We start from the raw sequence: 12,179 nt of genomic DNA on the forward strand, positions 1-12,179 counted from the left end.
CTCTGAAGGAATTTCTAGGCCAGGCAATTGTTATACTCTTTGTTTGAATGCACAGGTGCACAGTCAATGCTGCTTTTTAAGTTTGAGTATAATGTGTTCTAATTGAAGATGGCTCTTTGAGTCTTAGAAATTGAAGGGTACTTCAAGGGTCATCCCTCTGAAGGAGTGGGAGGTGGGATGGAAATCTTCTAGAGTAAGAGCTGCATTTTAAATGTTTAATCTTGTTCTATATCTAAGATAAAACTCTTTTTCTCCATAGATTCACATTTCTGAGATTATGAAAGGACTCAGGATCTCCTTGGCCTTCAGCCAATGGCAGAGCTTGATGATTTTGGCCAGCTCTAACATAACTAAGGATTTCACTTTGAATATGTTAATGCCAATGAACAAGAATGTTTAGGGAATAGAATATTCTAGATAGATGAGTTTGTTCCATCTGTGCCTATTAGGATGTAATTCCTGGAGGTATGGAGCAGGAGTCAGAGTTTGGGGAGAGGTGACACCAGGTACACTTAAAATAATACTTTTTAAATAAATGCACATGTTTATAATGCCCGACAATAATTTTTAGGCATTAATAGGTATTTACTTTGTGATGAGGTAAATGCAGTTTGTTAAGCCCTAAGTAGACAGAAGCACATAGGAGTTCAAATCTCAGATCTTGTCAAGAATAATAATAGTAACTTGCATTGCAATAACATTTCAAGGTTTATAAAGCTCTTTCTTCACAATAGCCATGTTAAGTGGAGGTATAATTTTCTACATTTTACTGATGAGAAAATTGAGGCTTGAGACTATTAAATGACTTGCCCAGGATCTATCTAGCACATAAGTTTTGGAGTCAGAATTTTCCTGACATCAAAAGAAGATAACTTTTCAAATGCCTTTTACTGGATCTGATTCAGGACACCTTAATTTTCTGATTAGCTGAAGGTTTTAAGTGGGAAAGCTTTTTTGTTTATTTTAATTTTGTCAAAGAGCTTTCTAAAATGTACTAGTCCAGCTTTCTTATTGAGAAAAAAATAGGGAATAATAATAGATGACATTTATATAATATTATAAAGTATACAAAGGCACCTGAATGTAATTATTTTTAATAGTATAAAAGACAGAGAGGATAGGTTTAAGTATTTATGAAGTTTGAAAAATGGTTATTGTTGTTAATTAAAAAAAATATATCACCAATATGAAGATATATTCTTATGCTTTGCCTGGTTTCCTTTAGAGCAGGGATAGAGAATTTTTTTTTCTGCCAAGAGCCATTTGGATATTTGTAACATTATTAGAGGATCATACAAAATTATCAACGTATAGAATTCAAACAGGGGGAGATTGTTGTACCTAACTTTCCACTCATTATAACCTGCAGTTACCTTAGCAAATGATTTCTCAGATTTTATAGGATCCTAAAACCAGACATTCCCTTTCCCTCCTTTAGAGTTTACTGGGGAAATTTTCTTTAATCAAATTTCTGCTTGATGGAGATTTTGTTCAATTTATCATCTTAGTGGATGTTTTCATGGTTGCTTTTCTACCATGTATTTGAATGCTTCCCTGTAACCATAGATATGTATTTCTATTGCTATGATGTTTGTACCTACCTGTATTCCTTGTGGGCACCTTCATTATCAGCAAATTTCACCCTTGGAAGAAAAGAATAGAGCCACTTTGGCTTATCTATGTGCCTTCTTCCTGCATACTTGAATATCTTCAGTCCTGTTGTCTGAACTGGAGGGAATCAGGTAAAGGCAGTGAGCAGGTAAGTATATTTAAAAGCTATTTGTATGGTTGTCCCAAAGACTTGTGTATAGTTTGTATTTTTGCTTCTCTCATTTCTGAGGAGATCATCATGTGAAAAGTACTAACACTGACAAGTTATCTAGTTAATAGTCTCTAGAGGCATTAAGAGGCGAGCCCAGTAGGCAGAGTGACATAGTTCTGAGATGTTCTTAATTTGTCTTTCCTTCTCCATTGGTAGGAAACCATGATGGATCATGCTTTGCGTACTATCTCCTACATTGCTGACATTGGGAATATCGTTGTGTTAATGGCGAGACGTCGGATGCCCAGATCAGCTTCTCAAGACTGTATTGAGACCACACCTGGTGCCCAGGAAGGGAAGAAACAGTACAAGATGATCTGCCACGTCTTTGAGTCAGAGGATGTAAGTAAATTGTATGAAAGAAGCAGCATTATGTAGTGCAGGGATATCTAATATGTGGTCCACTGTCCACACTCTGCTGGCAACAGTCCCAAAGGGAACTGAAGCAGATTAATGTAGAATTGGGAAATATTTCTTAAAAGTAAATAAAATATCACAGAACAGAGATGCATTGTTTTATTGTTGTTAGGTTTTGGCTAATTCTTTATGACCTCATTTGGGTTTGTTTTATTTTTTGGCAAAGATAATGAAGTTCTTTGTCATTTCCTTCTTCAGTTCATTTTGCAAATGAGGAGACTGAGGCAAGCAGGGTTAAGTGACTTGTCCAGGGTCACTCAGCTAGTTAGTGTCTGAGATTGAATTTGAGCTCATTTCTTCTTGACTCCAGACCTGGAATGATATCCAAAACAAAGATAAAACATAGTTAATATATTGTTTTCCAAATCAATATGCTGCCTTGGAGGGATTCTTTCTGTATAGTTTAGTGATCCTATTTGAGTGGGTAGTGGACAAAGAGAGCTTAGAGTCAGGAAATCTGGAGTTCGTTCCCATGTTAAATAGTTATACAAACCTCTCTTTGGTTTCCTCATTTGTAAAACAGGGAATAATAAGAATAAAAGAATAATAAGATCTCTTAAAAATTTTATACGGACCAAATGCAACAATATTTGTATAACACTTTGTAAACCCTACAGTGCTTTATAAACAATAGCAGCTATCATTCTTATCAATATTATTGCTGATATAATGATAGCTAGACTTTTCTGTGCTTCATGTTGTGATGCTAGATAGAATTATTCAGATGAACATATTCAGACCTCTTTGGAAAGGATGTACTATATATAAGTCTAATACAAAATTATTGTAAGTTTCAATGGAAATCTTGGAGTCCCCAATTTTTCTTTTATTAGTCCTTATGTCAAAGATATTTTGGATCAGCCTCTGTTTTTAAATATCTTCTCTAAGATGGTAATAGAACATCGACCAGCTTTCTTTAATCCATAGAACACTCTGGCACTTTTCTTCCACAATCTAATTCAGCACTACAGGAATGCCACACAGGAGTAAGGATCATTTTATATATTAATTTGTTTCATCAGCGTTCAGAAGCTATGCAATAGTTTTTGTTTTTCCCTAAACTGAAAGAAATATTAGAGAACATTTAGTTAAACCTTTATTTTTTTTAAACAAATGAAGAAACTGAGGCCCTTAGAGGCTAAATGATTTGTTGGCTTATTAGTGACTATAGTAGAACCCACATTTTAGTGTTATTTTCACAGTATAAATCCTCTTTACTGAACTTTCTGTTTAAATAAACCCTGTCATATATCATTTTTAAAAGCAAATAATTCCCTCCTAAATTTGCTAAATTATTTTTTGACATAAGTTTATCTTTTAAAAATAGGTATCAAATTTGCTTAAAGCTACATATGCTTGTATCTGAAAGCATATTTGGCAGTGTTTTCACTTGTGCTGTTTGCCTTCACAACACTCTGGGCAAATTCATTTGGGCATATTTAAAACTTCATTAAAGTTGAAAAAAATTCCACTTATTATCAAGCCCCTTTTATATCCTTTGAATGCTCCAGTATGATGTTAAAGTCATCATTAATAAAAATAGTTTATTTAGGGGAAGAAAGGGGAAAAAGTCAAGGAAGCAATGTGGTGCTATAATAGTTTTGTGATCCCCTGTTGAAGGGGGAGTAAAATTGTGTTCCCTTTAAAATTATCACTCTGAAACTGTGTTTCCTTTTAATCTTGGAGTCTCAAGCCCTCCTGGGAAAACATATCTCCCCATATAAGTTAAGTGTCATTATTCAACTAGAAATCTTGGTCCAAAAGCACCCCATTGATCTTTTGGGAATGCCAGACCCTTTTAAATTCCAATTGGAGATCTGGGCCAGATATTGGTAAGCGTCCAGGCCTGGGGACTTTGACTTTCTTTTCACCTGAAACCTCGAAATTCCTTTTTAAAGGGCAGTTTCTGAACTCATTCTTTACAGAAGGTCCAAAGCAGCTTGCTCTGCCTCTTTGGTATAGCTGCCAGGACCCTGCCTGCCGAGAAGATATTCTCTTCTCAGTGCCAGCCTCCATTTCCCTAATAGGGAATGTTCTGATGTTCTGATTGCTCTTGTCACTTTTAATTAAATATACCTATATACATATATTCATTGAAATCTGGAAACCTAAAAAAGACATTCTTGTGTATAAAAAGGATTTGTGGGTATCTTAGAGACCAGTAAGAATGGAATTAAGTCTTGTGTTCCCATAGTTTTTATAAGTAAGCAGTGTTAGAAACTTTATTGAAAAAGAAAATCTTAGCTTTGATGGACATGGGCCAGATAAGATTTCTTATGTCCCAATTGATTTTTTCGCACCCTCTTTCTGCCACCTCTAGGAAGATAAAATCAATAAATTATTCAATTTAAGTCTTCCCTTGGAATCATTTGTTACGATTGTTAGAATGTATTAAATGGGAAGAAACAAAGTAAAGTATAAGCAAAGACAATACAAAATTGGAAATGAAAAAGGAAACAAAACAGAGAAGATAAACTAATAGGGGAAATAAATTTATTTGTTATTCTTGTCTCTCAATTTAATGGTACTTTTCCCTTGGAAATTCTTCAGCATTGTTGCTTTCTAAGGGAACTTTAAATATAAAATCAAACTAAATCAATCAATCAAGTATTCATTAAATACTTACTATGTGCCAAGTACTCTGCTAAGTTGTAGGAATAAAAATGAAAAAAAAATATAAACACTCCCTACATGCTGGAATTTACATGCTAAGAAGGGAAACAATAGGTTTCCTAGTCAGAACACTAAAATAAGCATAGAATAGTGGGAAGGCAAAGTCAGAGAGAACACAATGGTTTCTATCTCCATCATTCAACTGAAACTGTTACTGAAGGTCATCATTAATCTCTTAACCAAGAAATCCAATGGCCATATTTTTCATCCTTTACCATTATATAGCTTTTGACACTATCAATCATCCCTTTTACATTTTTGTATTCTCTCCTTCCTTACCTTTCACTATACCCTACTATTATAGTTTTCTTTCCACAAAGTTGATCTCACCATTTATTTCTTTTTCTGGCTTCTTTCTCTCTTCATCCAGTAACTAAGTATTCTCCAAGCTTCTTTCCTTAGTTCTATCTATAATCTTTACTTTTTCTACATCCCTGGGAGCTCTTTATTCTTTTTACTTCAACCTTGCCTGGTATTGATTTCCTATATTTTCAGTCTTTATTATTTTCCCTCTGTAAAGTCATGTAATTATTTTGTAGATAAGTTGCACATATATACTATATATATATATATATATATATATATATATATATATATATACACATTCATATGTATGCATGTGCACACATATGTATATATATATATATATATATGTAGACATATAAATACACATTATTTTACCCTGATTAGAATGAAAGCTGCTTGGGAGTGAGAATTATTTTCACTTTTTCTTTATATCCCCAATCATAAATATGTGTCTTAATTGACTGACATGATAGACTTCTTGTGCCAGCTTCAGTACTTTGTCTCTAATTAGGTACAGGGCATTTATTTTTCCTTGCCTCACACTCAACATATCTAAAACCAAACATCATCTCTTCCCTACTATCTATCTGCCTTCCCATCTACCTCCCTTCCTTATCTTCATCAATGGTAACATTATTCTCATGTTAAGAAGTCAGGGCTTAGACTTTTTCCACTTAAGACCTAAAATTTTTTTCATGACTTCAAGTATATAGGTATATAAAATAGGCATACAAATCAACCATTTACTGATAATAAATCATAAAGAAATTTATTTCAAAGCAATTTTGGTATGTGTATAATTTTACTATTTATTAAATTGAAATCAAATTTGCATACTAATAAGATGGGTGTACTTATTTATTTTTACATAAAAATTAAACCTTGGTGGAACATTTGGCATCTTTTATTGTTGCAAAATTTTTTGTGACCTCCACATTCAGTTATTGACTCCATGTGGGGTCATGACACATATAGCCATATCTCTTTTTTTTTTTTTTAAATTAAAGCTTTTTATTTTTCAAAACATATGCATGGACAGTTCTTTGACATTAGCCCTTGCAAAATCTTGTGTTCCAATTTTCCCTCCCTTCCCCTTCACCCTCACCTAGATGACAAGTAATTCAATATATATTAAGCATGGTACAAATATATATTAAATCCAATATATGCATACATATTTATACAATTATTGTGCTGCACAGAAAATCACATCAAACCAGTAAAAAAGAAGAAAAAGAAAATATAAGCAAGCAACAATGATAAGAGTGAAAATGCTATATTGTGAACCACATTCAGTTCCCATGGTCCTCTCTTTGGATGTTGATGGCTCTCTTCATCACAAGAGCATTGGAACTGGGTGGAATCATCTCATTATTGAAGAGAGCCACATCCATCAGAATTGATCATTGTATAATATTGATGTTGCTGTGTACAATGAGCTCCTGTTCTGCTCATTTCATTTAGCATCAGTTCATCTAAGTCTCTCTATGCCTTTCTGAAATCATCCCGATGGTCATTTCTTACAGAACAATAATATTCCATAACATTCATATACCATAATTTATTCAGCCATTCTCCTAATTGATGGGCATCCATTCAGTTTCCAGTTTCTTACCACTACAAAAAGGGCTGCCACAAATATTTTTGCATATGTGGGTCCCTTTGCCTCCTTTAAAATCTCTTTGGGATATAAATCCAATACAAACACTGTTGGGTCAAAGGGTATGCACAGTTTCATAACTTTTTGAGAATAGTTCCACTTCACTCTTGAATTACCCTAAACTGACTTTTCAAGATCATCCTAGCTTTCATTCTCTAAAAATATATTATATCATAATGTGAACATTCTTCCAAAAATACCACTTTCATTATATTTCTCTAGTCAAAAACCTTCACTGTCTTCCTATTGCCTGCCTCATAAGGTCTAAACTCCTTTATTGTTTTTCAAGGATTATCATAATTTTTTGTTTACCCAGGATTTCTTCACTCAATTATTACCATTTTGTCTTTTCTCATTCTCCCTAATATTCCTTCCCATGTTTCTAAGTTTGAAACTAAGAGAAGATAAAAGGGCCAGAGGAATGTTTCTTTATTCTTTAAAGAAACAAGAAGAAAGTGGTGTTCCTTGAAAGAATGGGAGTTTAAAAATGAACACATAGAGGAAAAATAATTTATAGCTGCAGAGGGGAATCTAAATCTGTTTGAAGAGATTGAAAGAAGAAAGACCAAGATGTAGAGGACAAGAAGAATAGCCAATGAACTTTGAATTATTATATAAAAGGTTCAAACTTTCTAGTCCAGTAGGTTTTTAAAAAAGTGTATCTTCAGGGTTAATGTTCATGAGTTTTATGTAGTGATGATGAAGCTCTGCAAGTGCTGCCAGAAAAGAGTTGGTCCTAGTAACAGAGAGTAAAGAAAGAGTTTTACAAAATAGATGTAAATTTCCAGAATTGAAGATAGGAATTTTTGTTTATATGAAAATTACTATAAATGCCTCCTTCAGTTGGTGGCAGAGCAAAGCACTTGGATATCAGCCAAAGGCTGCTGGGCAAGTCAATGTATGTGAAGCTAGAATGGTAATGAAATAAAATTGGTTGGGGAAGTAATTCACTTCAACTCTTATCTGGTAGTATCCTCTCTTTTTTAATTATTTCATTAGTGTTTCATTTATTTAATTATTTTTCTGGCTAACTAGATGCTAAATTTTAATGTTTATATGTTACTGAAAAATTGAATGTACTGTCACTAGTTTTTAAATTTAATGCCCTCTAAATCCAGCCCTACTCTTCTCTCCCCAGATTATTGCTCTAGGTTACATAAGGATTAAAGCCATAAGAGACTTTGTAAATCAAATTTTATCCAACACAAGAGAGGCAATAGGGTAGAGTGGGAAGAGCCCTGATAGTTACTAACCATGGAAGTTTGATAAATTTTTTATACTCTCTGGGCCTTATAAGGTTCCTCATCTATAAAATAAGAGGTCCATACTAATTTATTCTGAAGTTTCTTTCAGCTCTTAATTTGTGAATTTATGATACCTCATATTATAGATGAAGAACTTACTTAGGCATAAATCACTTTCTTAAAGTTACATAGGTAATAAGCGAAAGAGTTGGAATTTGAACTTAGGTGTTCTGAATCCAAATTCAGAATTCTTCCTACTACACTAAGCAATCTGGTTTATGAAAAAAGTAATTATCTAACAGGCCCCTGGAACTGGGAAAACTGCTTCATTTTTCTGGATGGGAGAAATAATGCCCTAAAGCAATTGATGGCCATTTCTGCAAGTCTCCAATTTGAAACAAATTTTAGAATCCTGATACTGTCAAGTGCCAATTATCCATGCTAACTGAGGCAATCAGATAATCCAAAACAATTTATATTTTGATTTGAAATGCATTAGATGTGTGATTTTTTTGGACGATGGTGAATTCATTTGGGATCATTCTAAAATTAAGTTCCATTCCCCTAGCATACACATATTGATAGCAAGGGGAAAGAGTGGAAGCATGGTATTTAGCAGTAAGAAAACACTTTGATAATGAAAATTTGAAGCAAATAATTGAGTCTTGACTATTATTCATTTGAAATATCCTTTTTTTAAACAATATAATTTTCAAATAATCACTCTTGATCATTTATTTTAGATCTGTCTCCCGCCTGAGCTTGCTCTCAGGCTTCCTATGTGTGACCATCACAGTGCCAGCTCCATTCCCAGATAGAGCGGGTCCATGGGCACTTGGAAGGGACATCTGGTTTTTACTTTGAGTCACGTTTGACTTTTACAACCCCATTAGGAGTTTTCTTGGCAATGATACTGGAGTGGTTTGCCATTTCCTTTTCTAGCTCATTTTATAGATGAGGAAACTGAGGCAAACAGGGTCAAGTCACTTTCTCAGAGTCCTTCAGCTAGTAAGTAGGAGGCTAAATCTGAACTCAGGAAGATGAGTCTTATTGACTCCAGACCCCACACTGTTCTCGCTGCACCACTTAGCCTAAAATGTCTATCCTGGGGCTAAGATACTTTATATCTAGAAATACTATTTTTAAATCTTAGTGTCATTAGTGGCACACTATGTTTGATCATTGATTTTCTAAATTCTGGGAAAGGGGACTCAGGGAATGGGACTTAAGACATTTGTGATAGGTGTGAAGGGTCTGGAACTTAGGGGATAAAGGACAGGCCGTGGGTCCCTATAGAATATGTGAGATTGGTTGTGGTGATGTGGAGGTCCTGGATTCCATCAAGGTGAGAAAGAGGGTCAGCTAAGAAACAAGTTCCCTCCACTTTGATTTTTAGCCTGTGTCACCTCACGCTGTTTGCCATTCTTGTCTTTGTGCCTCTTTTTACTGGTACTATAGTGACACCTTGTGGCCATAATCGTCAAAGTGTGCTATATATGAAGCATTTAAAGCTCTGTTTTCAAGAAAAGTGGATGTGGTGCCAGATAAGGGAGTGCTTTAGCCTGGGGGTGAAGGGTGGGGAGGGGGTCTTAGTTCTTGTCCTTGTCATATTTAATATGCCCCCAAACAACCTTATAAACCAGGAGCAACAGTGATGATCCATTTATTAACCCCAAAAGTTTGGAGTTTATGATCATTTTCAAACACAAGTGAACATGATTTTTATTAATTTAAAAGAAATGGAAATAATTGCCTTCCTCTAAATGTTTTGGGAGTTTATTTGATAAGGGGAGAAGCTTGCTAAAATTATCAGCTTTTTAAAGTAAAATATTTAGGACTTTAGGGATGTTTTTTGTGCCATGTCATCAACTTGTGGCATGAAAGAAAGAGAGAAAGGAAAGGAAAAAAAGAAAAAAGGGAAAAAAAGAAAGGAAAAGAAAAAAAAAAGAAAAAATCATCTAGTGACCAGCCTAGCAATGGGTTTCTCTTATCTGAGTTGGGCTGCTCCTTTGATGATTTTTACTCCAACTCAAAAGACTTGCCAGAACTTGTAGTCTACTGGTTGAACCTTCAGTAACTCTCAGGGTCATTTCCATAGAATAGTTAAGTATCATTGTAGGAGTTTAATAGTGGTATTATAAACTGGATCACAAAATTTTAGAGCACAAAGGAACCTTGGGAATCAAGAGAGTAAAGGATTTTAACACTGAAGCACCTCTGGGAGATTCTGATTTAACCTTCTCATTTTATAGGTAAGGAGCTGAGCCTTAGAAAGATAGAGTCAAATAAACAGAAAGTTGCAGAGCTAGAACTAGAATGTAGAACTAGAATCTGGGTCTTCTGATTCCCAGGCCAGCATTCTTTTCCCACTGAACCATGAATCCAGCCATTACTTTCCTTTTATAGATGACAGCATGAAATAACATGCAAAGGGTGATAAAACTAATATATGGCAAATATAAAAAACATCTTTGATTTTGGCAGCATGGGGAAGTCTTGGAGTAGAGAATTAGCTCTACCAGTATAGACTATAAATTAACAGATAAATCATAGTGAATAGCCTAAGCCAAATTAGAAGTTAAGCAATGAGCCTAGGGTCACATACTGACTATATTTTAGAAGAATCTCAATCTCAATCTTCAGCAAAATTCAGAACTAAAGATTTTTCCCTGATCCAAGGATAACATTCTGTTATAACATGCTACTTCTGTTAATAAAAATAATAATTAATATTACTACTATTACTATTAACCAATCCTGTGATTTCATTGATGTAATGAAACTAGGTTCATTTTCTGGGTAAGGAACCTCTTCTACTGGCAAAATCTGCAGTTGTGCTATTCTCTGGACAATGATGGGACGCACAATGCTTCATATTTTCTTTATTCTACAGTTAATGTAACTTCAATCAATCAATAAGCATTTATTAAATATTTGTGTGCCAGACATTTAAAAATAAGTAAATAACTTTTTTTTCTTCTAAAATTTTATGTGATAGTCACTGTCATACTCTTCCTGAGCCTTTCACTTTATTATTACAAACCACCAAGGTTTTGTTTTCATCTTAACCTGGTCTGGGAGTTTAGATCTTGAATCTTGTCCAATAAATGATAGAAGTAGCAGGAATACACAAGAGTAATGCTATTGATTTTTAAACGTTGTGCTCTTTTCTATCGACAGTGTGGCAGGTATTAGATATGCTTAAAATATAGCTATGCTAAGAAAATAGGTCCCAGAAGACAAATGATTGACTCTGTTGCATCAATGCCATGGTAGGGGACAAACAGCCGCTGGGCCTATACAGAGTAGAGGAAGGATGGCCCTGCCCAAGAGCAGGCTGTGTTGTGATGTTGATGAACATGCAGGTCTCGTCGGCTACAGTGAAAGCCAGCTTATGAGATTCCCTTTATTGCTGGCAGAGAAGATTGGAGTGGATAGTCAGGCCCAGCAGGGAGAAGTCCTCATGTCATCACCTTCGGCAAAATGAAACCCAGACTGAGGGATGTGAGAAGAAAAGGGAACTGCAGAAGGGAATTGGAAGGCATCTGGGGCAAATCTTCTGATTCTATTTTGTGATCAGAGAGAAAGATCTGCTACTCCAGCTGAGGGTGGGAGACTTGGGACTCTCTTAATGAGCAGGGAGCTGTGCTCCTTAGGAGGCAGCACATCAAGGATTCAGGATAGTGATTTAATGCAGGGATGCCAAAGGCTGTTTTCATTTGGCAAGTGCATTAGTACCGGAATCTTATTACCCTGGATGTTTCATTTCCTAAGTGGCTGGGAGGAAAAGAAGGCTAACAATGTCAATTCACATTAATGAAAGGCTTTCCTCCAAAGGCAGGTAATGCAAATATCATTATCCCCATTTTTACTAAGGTTATATAGAAAATTCATGGCTAGCAAATGCCAGAGTTGTGCTCAAACTCGGGTCTTTGGACTCTGAGACTAGTGTCTTTGGCAACATTCTGCTTTGCTGTATAAGGAATGGGTGTTGGAATACCTTTGCCTTACTCATGTAGCTGTTAAGTCTCATGTAGAATTCTCAGTGGTATCCCAA

The 12,179-nt window shown here is 35.0% G+C and overlaps 1 protein-coding gene across 6 annotated transcripts in view; it reads left to right on the forward strand.

Moving 5' to 3' along the window:
• Positions 1–12,179, forward strand: part of APBA2 (amyloid beta precursor protein binding family A member 2) — a 339,818-nt gene that overhangs the window by 272,054 nt on the left and 55,585 nt on the right. For all 6 annotated transcript variants that reach the window (XM_031955464.1, XM_031955470.1, XM_031955469.1 and 3 more), the window contains one exon: positions 1,979–2,164. In XM_031955464.1, the coding sequence (XP_031811324.1) occupies positions 1,979–2,164 (186 nt within the window). The remainder of the gene's footprint in view (positions 1–1,978; positions 2,165–12,179) is intronic.

The sequence above is a fragment of the Sarcophilus harrisii genome, chromosome 2 (genome assembly GCF_902635505.1).
Source record: "Sarcophilus harrisii chromosome 2, mSarHar1.11, whole genome shotgun sequence".
Classification (NCBI taxonomy): Eukaryota; Metazoa; Chordata; class Mammalia; order Dasyuromorphia; family Dasyuridae; genus Sarcophilus; species Sarcophilus harrisii.